General features: G+C 39.3%; 1 protein-coding gene across 4 annotated transcripts in view; it reads right to left on the reverse strand.

Moving 5' to 3' along the window:
* The window catches only part of agtpbp1 (ATP/GTP binding carboxypeptidase 1), a 25,483-nt gene continuing 1,271 nt past the window's right edge, over nt 1–24,212 (reverse strand). Inside the window, exons 2-27 of one of the 4 annotated variants that reach the window (XM_074669675.1) lie at nt 23,807–23,865; nt 22,196–22,326; nt 17,766–17,833; nt 17,307–17,370; nt 16,788–16,934; nt 16,497–16,628; nt 16,219–16,312; nt 16,029–16,066; nt 15,517–15,725; nt 15,235–15,412; nt 14,996–15,037; nt 14,080–14,180; nt 13,353–13,469; nt 12,429–13,210; nt 12,077–12,160; nt 11,858–11,947; nt 11,473–11,621; nt 11,186–11,273; nt 10,822–10,966; nt 10,053–10,203; nt 9,431–9,611; nt 9,081–9,210; nt 8,360–8,491; nt 7,637–7,813; nt 6,291–6,442; nt 1–1,908 (exon numbers count right to left, since the gene is read on the reverse strand). In XM_074669675.1, the coding sequence (XP_074525776.1) occupies nt 1,728–1,908; nt 6,291–6,442; nt 7,637–7,813; nt 8,360–8,491; nt 9,081–9,210; nt 9,431–9,611; nt 10,053–10,203; nt 10,822–10,966; nt 11,186–11,273; nt 11,473–11,621; nt 11,858–11,947; nt 12,077–12,160; nt 12,429–13,210; nt 13,353–13,469; nt 14,080–14,180; nt 14,996–15,037; nt 15,235–15,412; nt 15,517–15,725; nt 16,029–16,066; nt 16,219–16,312; nt 16,497–16,628; nt 16,788–16,934; nt 17,307–17,370; nt 17,766–17,833; nt 22,196–22,326; nt 23,807–23,838 (3,795 nt within the window). In that variant the 5' untranslated portion in view covers nt 23,839–23,865 and the 3' untranslated portion in view covers nt 1–1,727. Of the gene's footprint in view, nt 1,912–6,290; nt 6,443–7,636; nt 7,814–8,359; nt 8,492–9,080; nt 9,211–9,430; nt 9,612–10,052; nt 10,204–10,821; nt 10,967–11,185; nt 11,274–11,472; nt 11,622–11,857; nt 11,948–12,076; nt 12,161–12,428; nt 13,211–13,352; nt 13,470–14,079; nt 14,181–14,995; nt 15,038–15,234; nt 15,413–15,516; nt 15,726–16,028; nt 16,067–16,218; nt 16,313–16,496; nt 16,629–16,787; nt 16,935–17,306; nt 17,371–17,765; nt 17,834–22,195; nt 22,327–23,806; nt 23,866–24,212 lie in introns of all 4 variants that reach the window. The other 3 variants (XM_074669674.1, XM_074669677.1, XM_074669676.1) reach the window with 3 other exon arrangements.

Consider the following 24,212-nt stretch of genomic DNA (forward strand, 5'->3'; position numbering starts at 1 on the left):
AATTAAAAGAAAAACTATTAGAGTATTAGCTGAGCTGAAAGATGGAATAACTTATAACTCCTGCACACGTGCGCATACACATTCACATTCAAAATGCCACATATACATACAGGTTTCATCCCTTAAACACTTTTAAATAAATAAAATTAAAAAAAATCAGAAAACAGTCATGCGCTAGCTGTACAAGTGTAACAGACAAAAATAAAGACTGACAAATAAAGCAAAAAACAAACTACTTTATACTCTTAAAACAAAGCACCGTCTGTTTTATGCAACAGTCTCCCCTATGCAAAACCATAAGTGTACACACAGATCCAAGGAAGGATAAAAAGAAACTAAATTTCTGTATAATTCTTCAAAGCATCTAGCTTTAGGCTGGACTCTGAGAACTTCAAACTAGTGAGGTGATGAAAGTTGAGGTTTTCAAACTGTGATGATTTCTAAAGTGACGTCACACTGTCATTCAGTAAGTATTTGTTATGTGAGTAAATCCAAAGTGCAAAAGGGTTTTCTGCTCTCTGCAGCTCATCTGTTTGTACATATCTTCTCAGTTTAACATCATAACACTGTCTATTATTAAAAACCATAAAACACCAACAGTGCAGGTGGATATTTTACATTCCGTCTCTGTTTTTACTGCTGTACATCAAACCAAAACCTATTACTGTTAGTTTGTGGTATGTTATTTTCATCTGTATTGTTTGAGGTGTGTCTTCATTAAGACGTGAACATTCTACAGCTATGTTAGGTAATACTTTTAGTTTTGGAATAAGCAAGGCAAACAGCACAAAAGATGACCTTGTGTACTACGTCCAAGAAGAGCAAGTGAAGTCACAGCTAAAGTGTAGTTACATCTTAGTGTGTGTGGTTTTTTTTTCCTGTATGACACACTTGGGATGCCTGACATTGACCTACATGATGCAGAGCTGTTTGGTTATCCCTGCATCCCAGTTAGACACCTTGGCATTTCAGAAAAACAGGAAAGAAAGGAAAAGTTAGGGAAGGAGAGAAGCAAAGAAGGCCTACACAAGAAAAGGATTAAAAAGCTAAAGCATCTGTTGAGACTACAAGAAGACAAAACAGAAAAGAAGAAGGCAGGTTGGTTGCACCTCTAAGCTGGTCGGTGGAAGAGATCCAGTTTCCATCTATCACAAGATGTGTTTGTTAAAACACAGGGTGAACAGGTGAAAGAGGTTTAAAGGACAGTGCCTACACAAGCCACTGGCTATGTAGTGTAACACCAAAGCTATAGAGTGAGATCAGTTGTAAAAAATGAAAAAGTGGTTCCAGTTAAGGATCAGCGGTGCCTGCTGTCTGCTGCTCTGGCTAGCTGTATGTGAATCTCAGAGGCTATATGGTGTCTGAGGTCAAGGGTTAAAGTTCATAACTATCTCAGAATCAAGGTGAAAGGTGAAAACATTCATTGGAATCCACGTTGATTCCTATCGAGGGCTATCGCAGCCTGTCTGACGTGGAAGGCAGGTGGAGTAAGCAACTTCAGCTGAAACATGATTTGGACCAGACCACCTGTGTGGTGCCAGTGAAGCCTATGTACCATCATAAAGTGTCTGTACAATAAGTTTGATCTATTTTTACCATTCAAAGTGAGAAGTGTGGGTTTGACTATTTGACCTTCAAAATTATTATTTTAAGGTCGGCTAACAATCCGAGCATTGGTTTCTAAGGAGCTCAAACTGTCAGATATACAGGAGGTAAAAACCTCAGCTTCAGTCTTTGTGATTTGTGTCATTCGAGTCTGACAGTGGATCAAGGTGATCTGGATTCTCTTGGACCTCAATGGCGTGTTCATTTTCAGGATCAGCGTCCTCATCATTGCTCTCTGCGCTGTAGTCTACTGCCTCCAGAAAGGACGGCTCATCCTCCTCCATCACATAGGTTGTGGAGCTGCTGCTGCAAAACAAAATAAAGTGTTAGTTTAAAAAGGGGTTCATTACTGAGATCATGAAGTAAGTGAGACCTGTTACTGGAAAAAATCTTTTAACATTTGTGTAATCCCCCCAAAATCAAACACACATTGTTGTATATGCTTCACCCTTATATTGCTTTCACACCACTGTCCTCCAACCTGAGCTGACGAGTCCCTTCCAGATTTCACATAGAAAATCAGCAGTGAAAATGTCTTTGAAATGGGTGTCATTAACTTTGAAAATAAGCATTTTGAACGCCCCCCCCAACAACAAAACAAAGCGCAAGGCATTTATATAAATGTAGAGCTGTCAATTCTGAAAATACTTTCAGGATACAGATAATATCTATTTTTTCATCTGGAAATCAGATGATGAACAAACAAAGATAAACGATTTTGTGACTCAGTATCTACATTGTATTAGAGGAAATCTTTGAAATTTAAATTAATATGTCAGGATGCTGCCATGATTAATCCATCAGTTCAGTGTTGGGTTGTTGGTCTTGCAGGAGTTTAATTATATGGTATTTGTTTTTATCTATATACACTGTATTTTGTTGAAATAGGATTACTGCATTTACTTTTCCAAGATGAAAATGGTACCATAGTTGGGTTTGGCACAACAACAAACTACCATAGCATAACCTAGCAGTGTGGTTGAACCCAAAACTTCTCGAGACACTTTAAAGTATAACAATATTATTCACAACTACACATATTCTGAATCCTAATAACACAGAAGCTGGAAACAAACTGCTCACATGCTCTGACTGGTGGGGCTGTTTTTTTCCTTGTGGGTCTTAATGGTTAAATGGTTGCTGGTTCTTGAGGTTTTAGTGGCTTTAGTGGGTTTTTAATGGTGTTAATGGTCTGAAATGTGATCCCTGGGAGACAGTCGATCAGGGGGCTAAGACAATGATCTCCCACCGAGCTCACTTGTGTTTGAGTGCAAGAGAGAGACACAGACAGAAATTGTGCGTCCGTGTATGTACAGTAAATGTGGATGAATTATAATCTGTGTATGTGTGTGTGTGTCTCCAAACAGATAATGAGAGTTGTGAGTCAACCATTACAAGCCATTACAGAAACACCAAACCCAATCTGCTTTCTTTGAGTTACATTTTCTGCATCAACCAGCAGTTGTTCTGTCAATTCAGAGTCCCTCTGAATAAAAAGAATCATATGACACTGAACGCAAAAAAAATACAAATTAACTTCATTTTCACGTGCACAAACCTTCGCCACCAGAACACTTATTTCCCTTTGTCTACACAAAAACACACCCATGCCAGTGACGCCCATTTACTCACACACCCAGTTATATGCAGGCACCTCCCAATGGCTGCAATATCGTTGTTGTGATGACCTATTAAATGGTAAGTGGTACCATACCAAGCCCCACGCATAAAAACCATAAAACCCAGGATGAGAGCAACCAATCCCAAAGGACACACACACACACACACACACACACACACACACACACACACACACACACACACACACACACACACACACACACACATACACAAAGTTCTTTAATGATCAGACACATAAATGATGAATGAATATATCAATATGAGAGTAGAGTAGGTTAGGGAAGGAGAGATGAGGACTGGGAGACACTAGGAGAGACAGGAGCATTAAGTGGTTTGGAGTTTAAAGCCTCTCTTTTATATCAAGTGCTTTAACAAATCTGTGGTACGGAGAACGCTGACGTGAAAAAAAAATTACAATAACCTTGGTGTCCTTCGGGGTTGGGCAGGGTTTAATAATTTATTTACGGTGTGGACCTGGTGAACAATCTTATTTGAGAGGACGTCATATTTCTGAACAGGGAATTTTAAAAGGGTTAATTTGATATACCGTAAAACTGTGTGGTCATTTGTGTAGCAGTGATGCCATTTTTTATTTAATATAGATGACAACTTACGCAGTTTAGCTTTAGAGCTTTATGTTTACTCTCCTAAAACACACAAAAAACAATCACAATATGGATATCAATTTACATTATTTTAGCAAAGGGGATGTTGTAGACCATATTGCTCTTCTCTTTTTTTACTTTGCAAAACTTTGAGAAAGGGCATGTATTTGGAGAAGGGCTGCAAGTCAAAGTCACTTCAGTTATGAAGATTTCATCAACTATTTGATCAATTTGTAGATTTCTCTCTATGACCCCGTCAAATTTCAGAACTTGTAGGGAAAACAAGCCTTTCATTTTCTCAAGCCCAATCTTTCCCACATCACCTCCCATTTCACCCTTTCCCCTGCTCTGTCCATTGTCCTGTCCTCTCTGATTAAAGGTATAAAAGCCATAAAAATAACTTTAAAAAAAGAGAACATTAATACAAGAGCATTGGGTTGTGAATTTGAGTAATTTGTCAAGAAGAACTGTCTTGAGATCTACTGTCCCTTGAACACACAGGCATTTAAGTGAATAAAGTGATGCTTTGTTCTGAGCCACTGTTCATTTTTCTGTCCTACTCTTGTTAATTTTATTTTAACTACAAGCCACAGAACAAGCATCAAGGCCATGTATTAGTTAGCATGTTTCATGTGTACTTAGCCCGCACAGTACCATCCACATTTTAGTCAGTGTGTTTACATGCAGTTTCAGAAATCGGACTATAAGCTTAGTCAGCAGGAGATTGGACCAGGTTGTAAAAGTTTTGGATTTGTAATTATAGTTTAGTTTTAGTTAGTTTTGACATTTTTTTCCATTGCAGTTTAGTTTTAATTAGTTTTAGAGCCGGCATTCTAGTTTTTAATTAGTTCTGATTTTTGCAACAAGGCTTAGTTTTAGTTTAGTTTTAGTTTAGTTTCAGCTTAGCTTTAGTTTTAGCAACATAGTGCTGACTGCTCAGTCAATGCTGATACTGAAGTGTTGGCTGCTGCCTTAAACACAAGAAAATAATATAAACTTAATATAAAAAATGTAAACATAAATTATAAAAAACAATATAATATGAGCTTTGATAATTAGAAACTTGGTGTGTCGGATTACTTTAAATCCTAAAGGCTATGAATACTGTCAGAAACGATAACGAAGGACATTTTGCCTATTATTTTGGTTAGTTTCAGTTAGTTTTGTGAACACAAGATACATTTTTAGTTTACTTATCATTTTAGTTTTCTTTTCTAGTTTTTATTAGTTTGAGTTAACTGCAATGAATTTTAAATTTTAGTCATTGTTTTTAGTTTCGTTATAGTTAACCATCGTAACCTAGGATTGGACCATTGAAATGCACATAATCTCTCTCTATCAGACTAGAATCAGACAAAGCAAAGCTCAATTGACACAATTGGATAATGTGATCGCTTTCGGACAATGGTTGGATTTGGCAGGACACTGCAGGACACGGTTTGCCTTGGCGTTCAGCCAGAAGAAGAAGTAGATGATCGTGATAAATATGGTCACTGCGCTCATACAGTCTGTGGCTCCACCAACAAACTAACACCATGGCTAATACTTACATAAAAATATAAAAAAGCTACAGCTGCATCCATCTCGGCCATCGTTGCTAGAATGTTGCTTCCTCCTTGGGTGGACCGAAACTAGTTTAATACGCCCACAGCTTTGCTTATCAAAAAAGGACACAGTGCCACCCATCGAATGGGAGTGAGACGCTCTCGTATGGAAGTCCATTGCTCTTTTCTGCATGTATAAGCAGACAAGACCGGAACCCTGCGGTGGCTTTACAATTGAGATATGACCTTAGTCGTACTGCTGTGAGCATGTAAACGTACTGACTGTGGCCCTGATGAACCACTCTGTGATGGGGCTGTTTTATGCTCTCTTAGAGAAATAATGACACCACTGAAAATTATTCATACCCATTCCCCGCTCACTCCTGAGTTTTCATTATATTCATCACATGGTGACAGAATTTCAATGATGTGCACAGCGGTCCTGTATAAATGCAGGCTTCCATTTGTTTCTTGAGTAGTGCTTCAGAGAAGATCCGGAGTGACAGTCACACTGTGAATATCAGTGCCGAGGGGGAACGTGTCTCAGAATAGGGCGGGTGTTTAGCACAGATAAAGGAGAAAACAGTCTGGAACAAATTCACTGTTTTCCAGGTAGGAGTTTTGGCGACAGGAAACTCTTTAACATCTCAGGTATCTTTGGAAGGTAGTATGAGGATACTGTCTCTGTAATACTAAAAGCTAAAAAATAATTGGTCCTTGACATCTGTTGTGTTAACCTGCCTTCTTGGTTCTATGAAAAAACAGACTTAACACCTCAGCTGTGTATGTTTTGTTTGGATTTGTGAGATCTGAAGTCACACTCTCTACCGCTGAAAAGTCTCACAGCTTATCCTACTGGTTGTGTGTAGTGGTTTCAGTGCTATGCTTTTCTAACCTGACAACTTTAGACTGCGTCCCAATGATATCACTCTCCAAATCCAGCAGATGTTGGTGGTTGCGGAGTCCTGTCAGCCGCTTTAACCTCAGCAGGGCCACGCAGAACTGAGCTCCCATCTCCTCTAGCTCTCTGGTGCCGATCTGAAGTCCCTGAAGGGAAGACAAGTATAAACGTGAGGAACGACTAAACCCTAACATGGTCACAAATAAACTACCTGTAAGGCACAGAAAATCACAATCATTAACACTTGTATCAACCGCTTGCACAAACACACTTAAATATATTGGAAAAAAAATAATTTGGGCCAAAGGTCAGACTAAAGTCTGAAAGGATGGAGCTGTTCATATTCAAGCAACCCACTTCTCAATGCTGGAAAGTTCTCACTTTGGAAACTTTTAAAGAAGGAAAATGACAATATACTTCATTTTCAGGAAGCACATATCAAACTACATATGCACTCTTCTTCACAGTGTAGTGCAATCATACAAGTAAATGAAAACTCGCTTGGGACAGACACACACTCACATGTACCCTGGCTCAACCCAGAAATCTTTCATGTTCCTCTTTCCCCAAAGCAAAGCTAGGAACATCTAATCTTGGCCTGGCCACAGAGACATGCAGCCTGAATTCAAAAGACATTACTTCCTGCACATCTGGACAAATACTTCCAAGCACACAGTGGGGGAGCTAATAAGAGCCAAAATGGCACCCTGAGACTGCCTCTGAATATGCAAAATGTTGACATTGGCAGAATTCAGCAGGAAATCAGCAGTGATGGAGAAGAGGAGGGAGTGGAAAGCAAGAAGGGTCATAGGAAAGTAGGAGAAGATCGAGCAGAGAGGCGAGGAAAGAAAGAAAGGTCTGCAGCACCACCTGGTGGACATTTGGAGACTTTAAGTAGTATGTTCTCCACTGACAGAGAGGGGGCACAACAAAACACCTGTCAAACAATGAACCAGCTACATAATGTTGCTCTCTTATAAGACTCGATATTAACATCCTATTTTAAAAGGAATACACTTTGTGTTAATTAACACTTTGTCAAACATCTCAGCTTTTCCATTCGCACAAACATGAAAAATATAAACATCTGAGATTTTCTGGTTTAGTCGCCAAAAAATAACCAAAACAACTGCAGTTTGAGTCCAGAAAGTCATTTCCCATCTTTCCCTCTCCTCTCAATTCTCCAAAATGTTTTCATAGTACATGTACAAATATTGTCATCTTATTCATTTATTCCAAAATCAGGGGCTGCTCAAAGTGAGTATTGGAAATGTTGCACCTAATGATACTAGGTAGGTCTTTTTAGCTCTTGCCCTCTAACAAGATAAAAATACACTTACTTTGTATTTTCCTTGATCACAGCCACAGAGTGTGCTCTCCATGGTGTAGCTGCGTTGTACTCCTATCTCCCTCCACACAACAACACGGGCGGTAGACTCTTTGGAGCGCTCCACAACAAAACTGCAGCTGGCCATGCTGAAGGCAGGAGCAATCTGGGACAGGATCTTAGGTAGAGCCTGAAAAACAGATGAGAATGATGGGTTTATGTGTTGGTGTGTGTGAAAAGGGCACAAAAGGGGCATGTAATAAAGAGCATTCCTGAGTAGGGACAAATAACAGGGATCAAGAAAGAAAGAATCAGTCTAGCAGTATCGACTGCTGCTGTGGGCTTGTAGCCTGGAGCTATGCTCTATCAGAAAACTCCTGTATTAGCGTCTTTATTAGCATTCTGTTCAGTAAAGAGATTTTTTGCTGTTCCAAAATAACAGAGAGGTATTACAAACTGACCCTGATCAGAGCAGAGGAAAACAAGTCCTCAAGGCTCAAATGCCCGAGGATTTGGGATTTGAGCTAACATTACAAATTATACCGTACAATACTAGAACAACTGGATAAAGGTGATCTTTTTGTACTGGGATCAAGACAATCATGGTTTGGTGATCTGAAGCACTACAAAGGCCTGGTGCTGAGAAAGTAAGAGTCTGTGCATGTAACCCTCGGTGGTGGAATGAAAACACAGCATATTTGTGTGTGTGTGTGCGTGTGTTTGCATGTGACCTCACCCTGTATCCAAGGTCCTCCTGTAAGTCACTGGATGTTGCACTGATACTGGACTGCCAGACTGTCTCCTTCACACTGCAGCCATACATGAACACATTCTTCTTTCTGGAATGACCATGGTAGTCACAAAACACCTTTGTATAAACAAACACACACCCACACATACACCCACACACACACATAGAGAAAGGAGAGAAAAGGATCAAGTTAACAAGTCCTATTACTTTAGATTTTCACTGAGACACTTTACATATAAGTAAAGCAGAGAGGGCTCAAATAACTCAAATTCTCTGTATGATCAGCAGAATCAACTGAAGCAACTATAAATGTTTCATGTTAGAGGTAATACTCGTATTTCCCTAAAGAGCATCTTTTGGAGGAGTTTCAGAAGGGGGATGGCACCTTCACCTTGCTCTGTGTCATAAATCATCAGCCCTTGTATAGAGCATGAATCTCCTGTTACGCTATTTCCCATTAAATATTACTTGCTGACACACAGCTCAGCACAGAGGCCAACTGAGGCTGTAGTTTATGGGAGCCACATTAACGTTTTGAACTTAGGTACTGTGGTGATTAATTCTTGTTAATTTAGTGGACATGCAGCCAAACAGAGTGTGAAGCTAAACAGGAGAAATGAAAGGGAAAGGAGATTCTTTATCCTTCTCAAATGAAAGATGCTGTAGCAACAATAAAAATGTCAGTCCAGTTAATTAGAGGTCATACCAGTGGTGCTCTTTGTATGTGTGCAAGGTATTGCAGAAGGCTCTTAGTGTGGTAGATGGTGGGGTGGAGCTCAGGATTGGGGTTCTGCCACTGACGATTCAAATCCTCTCCACTCAGAGAACAGCGATGACTACAGCAGAGAGGAGATGGCAGAAGAGGGGAAGAATATAGAAAGGAGAAGAACAGCGCAACAGCTAGAGCATCCTTCAAGATAAGGTTCTGTGTGTTAACGGATACAAAGCTGTGACCAACGTGCAGGCACAGGTTAAAAAGATGTATGTATCTTCAATGTGTGTACTTGAAAGATGTGAATGTGTTTTTCTTTCAATCTCTGGACTCTTGTTACTCACTTTCCATTTATGACTCCATCAGGGTTGAGCATGGGGACTATCTTGAAGATGTAGGCATCTCTCAGGCTGGCTGCAAGCGGGCTGGTTCCCATCAGGAATTCCAGTGTGCCCTTCATTACCCAGCTGGCATTGGTCTCTCCAGGGTGCACTCTGGCTGACAGGAAGATCAATGGACGATTCCCTGAAGAGGGAGACAGAGCAGAACAGGGCACACATAAACAGAAGAAGATGGGGAGAGAAAAAAAGGAAAAAAAGATTCTTAAATTTAAAGTTTTCAGAGCGGAGAAACAGTGATAGCGAGCTACATCAGACAGAAAACTATTTGAGAATTGCTGGTATGCTCTGGTTAACTTTGGCCTGTGGTCTTTTGGTAATATTCACTCCTTGCATTTTGTGTATAAGGAATATTTGGGCTGTTAGTGAATTTGTGAAGATAGCAAATACCCTTAAACCATAAAGCACAGATCACATTTTTTCCATAAAAAGCCAGACCTATTTGAATTTACTTAAAAACAGTTTAAATGTCCACTAACATCAAAAATAGGCTCCCATCATGACAACAATAGATTTGGTATGTCAGTAACGTCCTACAGAGTACACCGACCAGCACTGATTAACTTACTGAACTGACAGATGTGATCATTGGAGTTTGACTCGGGCATGGCAGTGATGGTGAGAAGGGGACAGCTGTTCCCCCCCAGTGTTTCACACAGGACATCCTGCCTCAGGTAGATCTGAGGGGTCCTCAGAGCCTCCAGTTTGGACAAATGCATCTGAGGATATGACAGAAAAAAAAATCACAAATTTACAACATAAATAATTACCAACTTCAATTTCAAAGCCCTCATGCCTCTTGACTTTTTCAGTTTACATCTGTATTGTTTCACTGGCTTTTTATCAGACCACTTGTTAATGATAATTTTAGACTGAAGCACTCTTCTTGCTTGTGTTATAAGCAATCCTGCAATTATGCCATTCTAGATAAAAGGCAGGAAGGGTATGGTAGTTTCATCACAGTACCCATCTACCCTAGGATTTGAGGACATATAAATGGCCAAGCTGTGAAAACATCAAAGTGGATCTGTCAAGAAGGAGTAACTGAGGACACTTTAGTGCTTTTGGAGGTTTTGCAATGAAATGGAAACATGAAAACACACAGTATAAAGTGCTACTGTAGTCTTGCTAACATGCATTCTGTAATGTAACATCTGCATCTGTTTATAAATAATTGTTTGGTAAAGGGGTGGGAATTAATAAGTTTATACTTCATCCCACTCCTTTTCGAATATGTGATTAGATAATGTCTGTTTGTTTGTATTTGTTTCTGTCTTGGACAGAAATTTCACTTTGACCTCATGTTCGAAATAAAAAAAAAAAATAAAAAAAGTTACCTTCAGAGTGGAGTATGTATAAGGGAAATGATAGGCAAAGTAGCAGACGTCATCCTTATGGCTGAAGCTCGTGCTGAACGTCATTGTATAATAGGACTTTCCTTTTTGACCACCAGCTGCAATGGAACTCCTCGCGAAATGATTTCTACGAAGAAGTACAACAAATAATGAAGAGAACAGAAAACAACCAGTTCCTAGGGCTGTATTTCATAAAGTCTTTTGCAATTCAATGCGAAAGGGTTGCAATAAAACGTAAAAATTACATGTTTACTTGTGAACTATCTCACTTTATGCACCTGCAACACTTGTGTAAACTTTCTGGTCCACATTCTCAGCAGGGCTTTTGCATATTGAGTGTACCTACTTGTAGTAACAGATGTCTGCTCCTGTTCTGACCCAGCGTGGCCTTCCACTGATTGCCTCTTGTACAGAGTACATCAGCACCTGCATGCCTGCACACAGAGATAGACACACAAGGAGAGGATAACAAGAGCCAAAAGAATGTTTGATGATCAAAAAAAAGAAGTGAACCAGTTTGAGGGTCCAATAATATAAACAAAAAATGACAATCATTTAGAGGATGTCAGAAGAAGAAAAACAATCTGGATTTCATGAATTTCTTTTTTTTCCAGTAACGTTTGTTTATCTCACCGTAGTTGAACTGGCTGTTGGACTTTTCACAGTTGATGATGTTGAAGCGGTAAGCTGTTCCAACTCGCATGCCGCTCACCTCAAAGTAGAACCACTGGTGGTAGTGATTACTGTTGATGTCTGAATTGAGCACCAGGTCATACTCATATCTGGAGAAACAGTGTTATCTTTTAAAATGGACCCAACAAACTGAAACACTAAGTAAGCTCATTCATTAAAAGTTGATCAAGGCTTTGAGAGATTAGATGATGAAAGATCATGCACATCCTCTTTGTTCTTCCTTTACCTCTTCTTTTGCAGACCTGCCTGATACTAGAGACAAGACTAAAAAGGGAAGAGAACTCTTGAACTATTTCCATCAACCAATACGACAACAAATACTTACTTTCTTACTTGAATTGCCTTCCTGAGGTTTCCAGATTCAAATTGAGAGTTGAACTTCAAGGATTCACCATTGTCTTCTATTAAAGGACAACTGACACAACAAAAAAAAACAAAACAAAACAAAACAATTTTAAGTGATAAGTTAAAAAAAGGTTCTTCAATCTTTCTCTGTAAATATTACAGCTGTAAGCATTATCAGAATATCAGTTTAGGAGCTCACCTCGGGATATCCAGGTCATAAACAACTTTATCCAGGATATCATTAGGATGAATCAACCTTTCAATGTCCTGGAATATCTTAGACCTACAGGAAACAAACCCAAAGTTGGCATAATGAATGTACATCTTTTCCAAATATATCGTGATCATAAACATGAAACAGGAGCACTAAAAGTATCTCGTTTGTTTCAAAAGTAAAGCAAAGCTTCAGAACTTGTCTTTTCCTTTCCAGCTGTCTTTTTTTTTATAAATACACATTTCACCTTCCATATGTTTTTTATTTTATAATCTGTCTCCCTACTTCTGTTTGGATATTAAAACATTTCTTCAAATCACAACTATCAGACTCTCACCTCTGAACGCCATAGACTCTCTCCAGATGAGGTTCCCTAAATGTTGGGGCCACATGGCCAAAATAGTCTGGGTAAGCCACTTCAGCATACCGTGGCACAGACAGCGTTCCTTTCACCATCTCCACGTAAAGGTCAGGGTCATGCAGCGGGAGGAGTAATGCTGTGTCTGGCACCTCCAGAACCGGTCCCTCATCTTCAGCACCCTCTGAACCACAATCTGACCCCCAGTTGCTGCCTCCTCCTCCCACACGCAGAGCAGGGATACCCCCCAGGAGCAGGGGAGACTGTATGTGTCTTGTGGCGCTTACAGGGGACTCTTCTTGTTTGACTCCCTTTCGCCCCCCATCTTCTGCACTCAGAAACACCTCCTCATCTAATGAGACACCCTCCAACACATTAACTAGTTCCTGTTCTATCATCCGCCCTTGAGAAGGAGGCCTTGTGTGGGAGGGCAGTGTTGTTTGTGTGTCAGGGGAAGGAATGTTTGCCTTCTCTTGTTTGTCTTGGTCCTTGGTGAGGTGGATGGTGTCCAGCTCTAAAGGTGCTAAAGGAGCAGGAGGAGTGGGAGTGGGTGCGGAAGGTGACGGCAGAGTATGTTTTTCTTTGGTAGAGTGGCAACCCACCAGAGAACTTGATATGGGGACATGTTTTGGGCTCAGGGCCTGAGCTGTGGGCACTATGATTGGCCGAGAGGGTAGAGTTGAGGCTGATGATGACGATGAGAAGGTTGAAGACGACGATGATGTGGTAGAGGCACTCTTTGAGCATTCAAAGTTATAACCCTGGGGAACATGAATCCTCAATCAGAAACATTTCTGTCAGAGATTTGAGTGAAAAAAGTATCTTAAACTTGGCTGTGTTAGTTTATCTTTTTTTTTTTTTTTTTAGCATGAGCTCTACTTGACATGTGAACAAAATACTGACCTGGAAGTCTTCAGAAAGCTCCAAGAAAAACCTTTCATACACCCTTAACTCCTCAAAAGGACGTCCAGGGCTCTTTTTGGGATGTAGCTTGTTTAGATCGGTTTCTATGTCATCATTCTATGAAAAAAGACACACAACACCCAATGATTTAGTTTAAAAAAGTCTTGATGCTATTTAAAATCTTGTGGAGTTTTTTCTTATTCCAGGAGTGTAAAAAAAACTTAAAGTGCCCATCTACATCCCTTTAACAGAATCAGTTATTCTGCCATTAAGAGCTTTTTGACATCTTTCTGAACTGAAACCTTCTACCTCTATCTTTGCAGGGTTTATGTCTGCCCTCTTCTGGATATCTGGATGAATGCAGCTGAATTGCATCATAAGATCAATGTACAACTGTGACTCAGCTCAGAAAAGTTCTCTTCTTGAACAATATCAGCTGATTCAAAATAATAACAGAGGACAAAATATCACTAATTTCACACTAATGTCACAACTTACAGTCAAGACATATTAAGTTATCAATTAACGACCTGGTATCTTTTGATAACCCATTTTATTAGTTAACATCATCAAAAAAACATTAAAACTCCAAGTGAATCATGCTGAAAGAAGTTCTCACTACCATTAAAATATCTGCCTCTATAACAGACCTGTCTTGTAGTAAGAACAGCAACATGTAACAATTTAATGTGAAATACTGTGTGTGCATATGAGTTCTGAGTATTACCGCAGAGCGGGGATCCTTCTCGTCTTCTTCATTTTCAGTGTCATTCTCTGTGTCTGCATCCATCTCCTCGTTATCGTCACTTTCGTCCACCACATCATCCACTGGGTATACACACAAGCACAGAAGGTGATTAGGATTCAGGTCCACATAGCTCTGTTTTCTGCAAAAGTGAGGAGTTTATTATTTTGTTATTGTGTGTAAAGCTTGTACAGAAGTAGCGAATCAAAGCCAGAATCATTTGGTCTCATTGCTGACTGGAGAAGAGCAACTTAAACAAAATAGGAATGTGAGCTGATATGAGCTATGGTCCAAAGATGAATGAGAGAACTCCAGGAAAAGAGAACAGCATGAAATATTACAGTTTCTGAGCATATTTTAAAGAACTGCAAACAAATTTCACAAACTAGCCAATGTAAATGCTGGAGCATGTCTTTTTACATTGTTCCCCAATGATAGGTTTTACTGTTGTATCACAACTCTGCAACATCACAATGATAATATGATGACTGCTTGACTGCCAAAGCTGATCAGAGCTGTCATAATGGTGGATGAATATTTACACACTGAACTAGGACATGAATTAGAAAATATAAAGATGTTTATAAGCAGACACAATGAAGAACATTAAGGAAAACAGGATTTTGTTCACACATATATATATTTTTCAATCTGGTTGAATGAAAACAAATATTTCACCATCCTGTGGACACAAAGAAGTAAATAAATTAAGTACAGAACTAGAATAGGGTCTGCTGATGAACAAAAAGTGGGAAGCTATTAGAGCCAAGATTCTCTATTCCGTTTCAGTGACTAACACATGATGTGTTAGAGAGTGATGATGTGGGGTGAACGAGAAAGCAGCAGCAAGTCAGTCTAACTATTATGAGGATGGAGTTGTGCCTTACGTATGTCTTACCCTTTTTTAAGGGCTTGTTGCAGAGTTGATGACTTTTCCTTCCTGAAAGGCACATTGTGTGCAGCAGTGTCAAGCGTGTTACAACGTAAATAGGTGTGAGTGTTTCTGAAATTTGAGATTAATTTGTCGTAATTCTCAGAGAGTGCTGTGTGTGTTTACACTGCAGGGGCACACACCAGTATTGTGTGTGTGTGTGTGTGTGTGTGTGTGTGTGTGTGTGTGTGTGTGTGTGTCCTCACCCCCAGGTGGCAGGCTGTACAGCTGTGCCACAGGCCCTGCAGCAGGTACATGTGGCAGCTGGTAGTGGAAGGCTGATTTGATGGTGGGCAGAGGCAGACGGTTCTTGGGAAAGCACTTCCTCATGATGAGACTTGAAGTGTTTATCAGAGGATCCAGGGTCCGCACCGGGAGACATTCCTAGGATTAAAATCACACCAAAAGTAAAGAGTTGGTAAGTGTGTGAGAGTATATTTTAAAACAGGTTAACATTTATCTTAGTGTGTTATTATAAACTCACTCACCATAGATGAGTTGTAGAGGACCCTCATACCATCAGCATCTATGAAGGCTTTCCTTCCAAGCTTAATATTTGTGATGTTCCTGAGGCAGACAAGCAGCCCTTTACGAATCAGCATGTGGCGATGTCTCGTGTCATTGCGATGCCAGTCAAGGTACAGAGATAGTAACACAGGTATGTGTCCGCCGTCCACTGCTCGACGAGCATTAGTCTCTGAACAAGGGGAAGAGAATAAACACTTACATCTTGAACTCAACGCTAGTGAACAGAAAAAGTGAAACTTTCTAAGTAAGCAAAGAAAAAAAAGTGTATGGTAAGTTTGGGGTTATGTAACTGGACATCTTTGTTAAATGATCGTTCACTGTGTTTCCTTTAAAACAGAGAATCAATGGAAGACAGACCAATGGTAAATGATGATGGAGGTTAGAGAGACATTACTGGACACAAACTCTGATTAAAGGCCTCATTAAAACCACCGAGGAGCCAAAAGTCAATGCTACAAAGCAAATTACTCACTAGATTTGAGCAGTGCTCCCAGTGCGTCCAGAGCTACCCTGTTGATTAAGAAACATGGCAAAGGGGTTACATGGTCTGCTGAAGGCAAGTCTCTAGAAGATGTTAAATGCCTTTGAAGCCCATGGATGAGGCTTAGTACACAATCACACAACATCCATGCTGGGTCTCTGCCACAATCAGCTGGGCTTACTTAAGCAGGCTGGTGTTCTTCTTGCAGTATGGTGTTACAATCTTGAACATAAGTTCCACCACTCCGTTCTTGCCCAAAGAAATAGCGTTCACCGCTGTTTATAAAAACAGACAGAAGGGAAAAAAACATCAAGCAAAAGTAAAATTTGACATCAAAAAGTTGAAAAATTTGTTGAGAGGATTTTATCAGTTACACTATTTGTTTTATTTCTTGATTAGGATCCTCTCATGCTGAAAGAGAAGGAAAACAATTTGAGTGTAGTGGATTAGATGACTTACAGTTGGCAGAGTAAACCCTGAGAACTTGCAGGCAGGGCAGAAGCAGTTTGGTATTCTGTAGATTCTGTTTCATCAAGTTAACTGTGACGTTCAAAGCTCCGCTAAGACGTGCCTTCACACCAAACTTTCTGTCTGAACACACACAGGTTGAACAGTCAGTGACTATGCAGTGTGTAAATAACTAAAAGTTTTTGAAAATGCTTAAGAAAGGAAGTACACCCAACATGTTTGAAAAAAGAAAACTACATAAAATCACAATAAATCTGTGACAGACTGTGACACTAAGCCTACCTTTAGGGCCGACCTTGGCTAGCAATGAATGAAGCTGCAGCATAAGTTCCTCGCTTGGGGGCAATTCTTTACTTGCAGAGATCAGAATCTGAAATAATATTCCTGTTCCTCCTTTAGACACAAATACGCCCACCCTGCGACCCCTACCTAAAACAGAAAACAGAAAACATACAAAAAACAGCATTAGATGGAATATCACACTGCACGTTACAGAGTTCATATAACAAGGCTAAAGGAAACAAATGCCCTCTTGTATCAAATCAGGTCAATACTTGCAGCTGAAATTACTGAAATCACATGTCTGACTGTTTTCAATATCAACTTAATTTAGAATTTACAACTACTTTTCTGCAATTAAATTGGTAAAATGAACTGTTTGTGCTTTTATAACAAAATCTTAAATTCACTTTTTCAAGCTGTCAACTGAATAATAACCATCCACCAAAGAGTAAAAAGTTATCAGCTTTCAATCCTGGAACAGCTCATCATTTATTCATAAAAGAAGAAAAATGTGCTCACCCACAGTCAGCAGCTCACTCAGGATGTACAAAATGTTCAGAGTTGTCTGAACATCTCTGGAGCTCTGTCAAAGCCACAGATAATACACTTGTTAAACATTTTAAATGTGTCCATAAATTCACTTATTAAACAAAGTGTAATGAACTTTTAAAACAATTAGCCTAATAAAGAAAAGCTCACATCACAGTCATCTATGAGGTATAACGAGGAAGGCTCCAAACAAAGACAGCTTACTTGAGAAACAGTGTCACATTCAGGCATTAAATCTCATTCAGTAAAACTAAAGCTCTGTCCAGCAGCAGGTTAGCTTAGCTTAGCTTAGCTTAGCTCTCTGACAGGTGCATATTTGATTTGGAGCAAGCTGCTCCTCTATCAGTTTGTACAGCCAAAGTACTGTGAGCTTAGTGTTAAAGTGTCATGTTGTGAAATGTAGTGTCCACTTGCGTTAAGTGAGCTAACCTCTAATGAAGCCAGGATCACCTCCATGCCACTGGAGCCTTTGGACATCACCTCTTTTCCAGTCTTCTCTGTAAGACATAAATTCAAAACCATTAAAAATGAGAAGTTCTTAAAGCAACTAAGCAGTGTCTCACACAGACTCTCACACAGAGCTGGTAACCTGAGAACAGCAGGTGTGTCTACGATAAATACTGTGGACCTGGTTTTGTGGTTGTAAATACTCTACAGCATTCAACAATAAATACTGTATTGTCAAAGCACATTTTAACACTGTGTCAAATTTAGCTTCTAGACATGTGAGCTTAAACTTTCTCCTTTCCAGCTGTCCAACTCAACAAGTGGTTTAGTTACAACTCTGACTTTGGCCCTCTTTTTTCTCTCTCTTTCACCACCTCTGAACCACACTGTGTGTTTGCCTTATAATTTAGGAGCTGACAGATTGCTGAAGCCTTTGAAGAGGCCGCAGAGAGTTCGTCCTGTTCTTAAACAAATGCAAACTCTCAAGACATAAAAACAGGGCAGGTTAGTTGGTAAGAGACACTGAAGGACATCAATATCTTCAAAAACAATTATTAAAACCAAAATTTAAATTTACAGACAGTTTTGAATTTTTGTGTAAAAAAAAAGAAACATTACAGACTTCCTCGTATTTATGTTTACTACATATGAAAAAATAATTAATTAATTAAGATTAATTCAGTTCTGAAAGTTTAAGTCCTTGGTTTTGATATGACACATCTGAGTGGTGGTCGTGGCAACCGCTGTACCCTATCACTGATTTAAAACACACATGATAACAGCTGGTAAGTATGGAAATAAAAGGTGTCAAGCTGTCACCCTGTATGATTTACAATCCATGATCAAAAGCAGGTGAAAGTTAATAATGCCTAAGAGACACCTTTGACAGGTGTTTGCAAAGACACACATACAATTAAAAATGTAACTATTTTAAAAGGAACCCTCGCAACAAAGTCTTGAAAAAATATGCATTAAAGTACCTTCTGAAACAGGATTAGTAAAAACAGCTTTATAACAACACCTGTATATGCAGAACACATGTATTGACACTTAAGTGATTGGAACAGTAAAAATAATTTGCCCTGATAAACAAGTTTATGAGTCTATATCAGGGCTGTTATGATTTGACTCAGGTCTTAAATTAAAGCATTCACTCTGTCAAACTGCGTGGTATTTATTACAACTGCTTGTAAATCAAAATGAACTACTCACTCATGCAGATTTCTTAAAGTGGTATGCAAACGCAAATCATTCACCAGCATTCAGCTGGGTTTGCGTCTTTGGGCAATGAAGTGAGTTATATGCGTGAATTAAGCGAGTTAACACAAAAAATTTGCACATTCATCTGCTCAAATCTCATGGTAATTCATGTTGGTGTGAACGCACCATAATGATGCATACAACATAAAGTTAAACACAAAGGACTTTGAGGCTGTCCTTCACCTCATTCAGCCATACAGACTGCATACCACTAATGTGTTTTGCAATTTGTACTGAATGTGTGTGTTTTTCTAATTGTGAATGTGTCTTAATATGAATAAACTTCTATAAAGATTCTCAAATTATAACAGATAGCCAGCTCATAATTGTTGGCACAGTACTCATGCAGATGATGTCCCTTAGAAGAAAATCATATACTTACCACTATAAGGTCTTTCAATAAAAAAGAAAATTAAATAACCTAGGTAGACCACTACTTAGAGCAGCACAGGATTAATCAAATTGCTATCCCTGTGACATGACACTGATCATTACAGCAGCCAGCTGAAACAGTGTCCTGACCTTCACCCTTTTTCACAAACTCTCTTTGCAGTATACTCTTAAGAAAAACACATTTTGTGAATTCAGCACAACTTCTCTTTAGTTTACCATACCAACAAATCTTGTCTGAAAATATTATTTATCTCAGGTTAAAAGCTAACAATGTTTTGCATGTACTTGAAAGTTTGAATCTAAACTGTTTTTTTAATTTAGATTTCCTGCTTTCACTTGACTTAAGAAAAAAAAATCCAAAGGACAGGTGTAATTATCGACTTAACTCTAGTTAACTATGGTGAGAATTTTTATAAGACAGATTAAACAGTTCACTTCAGCTAGTTACAATACCTGACATATCTTCATCAATGTGAACCCTACCTGGGTCAGGGGAGACCACAGGAGGACAGTGTCTTCTAGAGTAGCTGTACTCCATTTCATCACAAACGACACCAATTTTTTCAGAGCTTTGGTTGAAAATAAAAACCCCAAACCTAAGAATTCCCAGGATTGGAAGTGTTTTAAAAAAGACTTAGAGGTTTGACGGACTAAATGGAGCATGAAGGAAACTGCTGCTGTGTCTCTATCCTCAGAATAAACTGCTCAACTGGCCGATCCCCAAACTCTCCAACTGTGTACCAACACACTTGGCTCAGGGGCAGGACTCAGTAAACACAGTAATCAGCACCTCCTCTCGCACGCTACCAGAAACTAAATCATCAACTGCACCTACAGGAAACTGACAACTGCATAGGATTGCTTTCGACAGGCATCCTCTCTTTATTACACTCGCTCCCTGACTGTGACAGAAAAGACTCCATCAAATAAAAACAGATGCTGAAAAAAAAGAAGTGTTGTGACCAAGTCTGAATTCATCCTGTTGTAAAGAAAAAAAACCTGCAGACGAATTTCCCTACAAATGTAACAACCTTGACTTCCCTTTCTACCACTCTTCTTTCTCTTGGTATCTCTTGACTGCTTCCTAATCTCCAAAGACTCTGAACATGAGACAGGAGTACAGCAAAGTCAGTCCTGGGGTGTATAGTTACTGTGAAAAGGGTCATAGACCCCCAGACTAACGTCACACACATGGACATTTTGAGTTGAAGTTGCAGGCGGGCTGTGACAGACAGGCCAGCAGCAGATGAGAGTTGAACAGCTGACATACATATCATGATGGACGGGGTCACAGACAGAATGGTTTCCACTGAGGCCATGAGTCACAATGGATTAACCAGCTTAACAAGTGTCTTTTGAAGTGGAAGGATGCAACAGCTTGTGGGAAGAGGAAAGAGAGAACCCCCAGAAAGGGTGAGAGAAAAATCAAAAACAAATTGAGCGGATGTCAGCAGGATTAAAATACAAACTCTCTGAACTACTAGTCGAAAGTATTCACTATTTGTATTATTCATTATTCTTGCAACCTCAAAAATGTATACAAATGCCACTTTGTAGCTGAAAATGTGTATTCAAAGTTGTTTTTCTACATCTTCTTCTTAGAAATAAAAAAAAACAAGGTGAAGTGTTGTAAAGAGTTGCTTTTTCCTTTAGATTAACTAATTGCCAGAGCATCAGAGCGATGATGCCTGCACCAGAGATTTCCATTCATTCCAGCTGCACAGAGTGGCAGAGACACCCAGCTAAGACCTGAAGACACACTCATGTTTCATTCTGTTCTGCACAGAGAGCCAGCACAAAGCCTTCTCCTTCTGCTGTCAGGTCTCCTTCTCTGCTCTCCTTTCAAAACAGTAATCAGATAACTACAACGTGGGACACTGTATCAATCCACCTACACTTTGACGAACCCATCTCTATTTACAGAGCACATGCTTCCAACACGTTTCTAATAAATCAACATACTTGACATGACATTTTTACATCAGGAATTATTCATCAGGGTCAGTCCACAGGAGATGGCATAGCATGGCAGCATATGCCATAAAAGTTGTTTAAGTTTAGAAAACTATTGCAAGTCATATTAAAGACTACAAGATTGAAAACAAAAACTATTGAGTATTGGAAAGAATGACGTTCAATAGACCTCTGTAGCTCCCCCTGATCTGTGCCTTTGTGCAAAGTAGGACAGTATTGGAAAACAAACTGTGACCAGCAAAAATGATCTCTTTGTTCAGCAAATTCTGAAATGCCTTTTCTATCAGTCCAACAATGCAATGAAAGTGCATTAGTAAATCTATGGAGTTCTCATAAATCAACATATAGGCTATATGTGATAGTGGGCATTTTTCAAGCCAGGACATTCAGCCAAATCCCAAAGCCATTAATGCTCCAAGCAAATTCTGTCAAATTGTATAAAGTATGTGTGACACCAGATTTAGAGGTAAAAAAAATCTCTGGTCTAATTTAACATTTAGAACACAACAATGGTTTCTTTCCATTTGGACCCAACTTATTGTTGTGAGACCTTCATCAGCATTACATTACATAACAAAGAATGAATATTATTAAGATGTGTGGTAGAAGTGATGGTAATAGTACTTCAGTACAGGGGGTACCAATAGGGGGCAGTGCTACTCAGTTTACTCAGTTTTACTCAGTTTTTTGTGTGTGTGTGTGTGTGTTAGTGTGTGTGTGTGTGTGTGTGTGTGTGTGTGTGTGTGTGTGTGTGTGTGTGTGTGTGTGTGTGTGTGTGTCCTCACCTTGTGTCTGTATGAGATGAAGTATCTTTGCTGTGATCTGTCTTGCCATGTCAACGTCCCTCCCCATGGCCTCCCCATTCATCCTCTCCAGTTGGCCCAGCAGCATCAGTACCCTGGAGTTACTGGGAACACTGTAAATACACACATTTTTATCTTAGGAAATGTGTGGAAACTTCAAAAATAGAAAAAATTGTATTTGTTCAGGGTTTTAGGAAAAAAAGATCAAGTAAAAAAAACAAATCAAGTATGTGGACATCCATCTGTACAGGGTAGAAATCAGTATCAGTGCAAGTACACAACAACTGCCCACAATGAGGAGTGTACAGTACGTTTGACCCAACATTGGAATCATAACCTCAGAATATAATTTTCATTTAAAGGAATATGAGAAAATGCTATATAAATATGTGTTATGACAGTTCAATACTGCAATCACATGAAATGTAATACATAAACATTGGTATTCACATTTTAACAGTTCTTGTGTTTCGGACTTCAGAAGTCCAAAGGGTCTTTTCTAACCACTATAAAGACACTAGTTGGTTTAGCGATTGTTGGTCAGTCTTTAACTGAATGCATCAATATGACATGAAAATGTGGTTTTTATACCCAGGCCTCCATCCAAAACATAAAATGTTAACCTGCTGAGTAAAAAGTGTGCATTTTCACTAAAATATTGTTTTCTCTTATCTATTTTGATAAATTTTGACTTTTAGGATATTTTTGTCATGTATGCATGGGTGCTTGAAACTGTGTTTAATTGTGCAGCCCTCAGAATTTTTGCACAAAATCACAAATGTGCAATCAATGAAAAGCATTCTTTAACAGCGCTATTTTGTTTGTATCTTCTAATTTGACGCATGATTCTGTCTCCTACAGCCTTCACTGTTCCTGAGACTGACCCATCCCCCATGTTTAACCTTAGCTCAGCAGCCCTCAACTGGAAACACAAGGTCAGGGGTCAGCTGTTGGTGCAGCAACTGCAAACATGGGAGAGAGAATCAAAAGTCTCTGATTGTACCCGGTGGAGCACAGTTTCTGATATGTCCTTATAAAGACACAGAGAGCAGGAGACGTAGGGAAAGAGTTTGTGTGTGTGCTCGAGGCAGAAAGAGGAAAAAAGAGCAAAAATGTAATGCAAGTACAGACAAAGTAAATCGGTGAAGGAGAAGTAAAGCCTGGATAAACACACTGCATAAGTCTCAGCTGAGCACAGATTATTTTATGCTGATGAAATAATAAATCCTCAAACTTGACAAGGGCCTACAGTGTGAAATTAATTTTCCTGTCTTGTTTCCTCGGCACTGACAGTAACAAGGTTCATATATGAGGAGAACTACATTCCACAGTGGTGCACAAACATGCCACCTTTCACACACAGCTAGTTCAACAAGACAAACATTAAAGCTAGTGATGTACAGACAGCTTAAAGGTGAAATAGAGCACATCAAGTACAGTGAAAGCAGGCACTTATTATGAAAGAGACAGTTTATGTGAATAGGTACTTGCGATGAAAGAGTGTTAACTCATTAGATACATGCACAAATATCACAGATCTCACACATGTTTGTGCATTTGAAATTGCATTTTTTAATCTTCATAAGAACTCACCCTTTCTCTGTGGCCATTTTGGGTTTATTCATTTTCACCACATCAACATTTCATGTCTTCTGAAAAAAAGAGGAGAAAATCGAGACCTCAGTGACGAAGAGGGATAGGCATGATAAACCTCTGACAGGCTGTAGTCTATCCTTGCTACAAAAGTAAATCCAGGTAACAAGAAATCTTGACTGAACACAGACTTAATACCTCTTTTCTTCATATGTGTTACCCCTAAGGGCGCTGAAGTATTCTGCACCTAAAGATGGATGGCTAACACTGACCAGAGCATACCTGCTGAAAGAAACTGTGAACTTCATGGCTGATTCAATGCAAAACAAAAGAAGCAGCCCTTCATGCCAAAGATCTCGTATTTCTTGAGACAAAGAACCTGCAGACCTGGTAATCTGAAGACAAG

The sequence above is a fragment of the Halichoeres trimaculatus genome, unplaced genomic scaffold (assembly GCF_033239565.1).
Source record: "Halichoeres trimaculatus isolate MK-OKI-2021-1 unplaced genomic scaffold, fHalTri1.1 fHalTri1_scaffold_5, whole genome shotgun sequence".
NCBI lineage: Eukaryota > Metazoa > Chordata > Actinopteri > Labriformes > Labridae > Halichoeres > Halichoeres trimaculatus.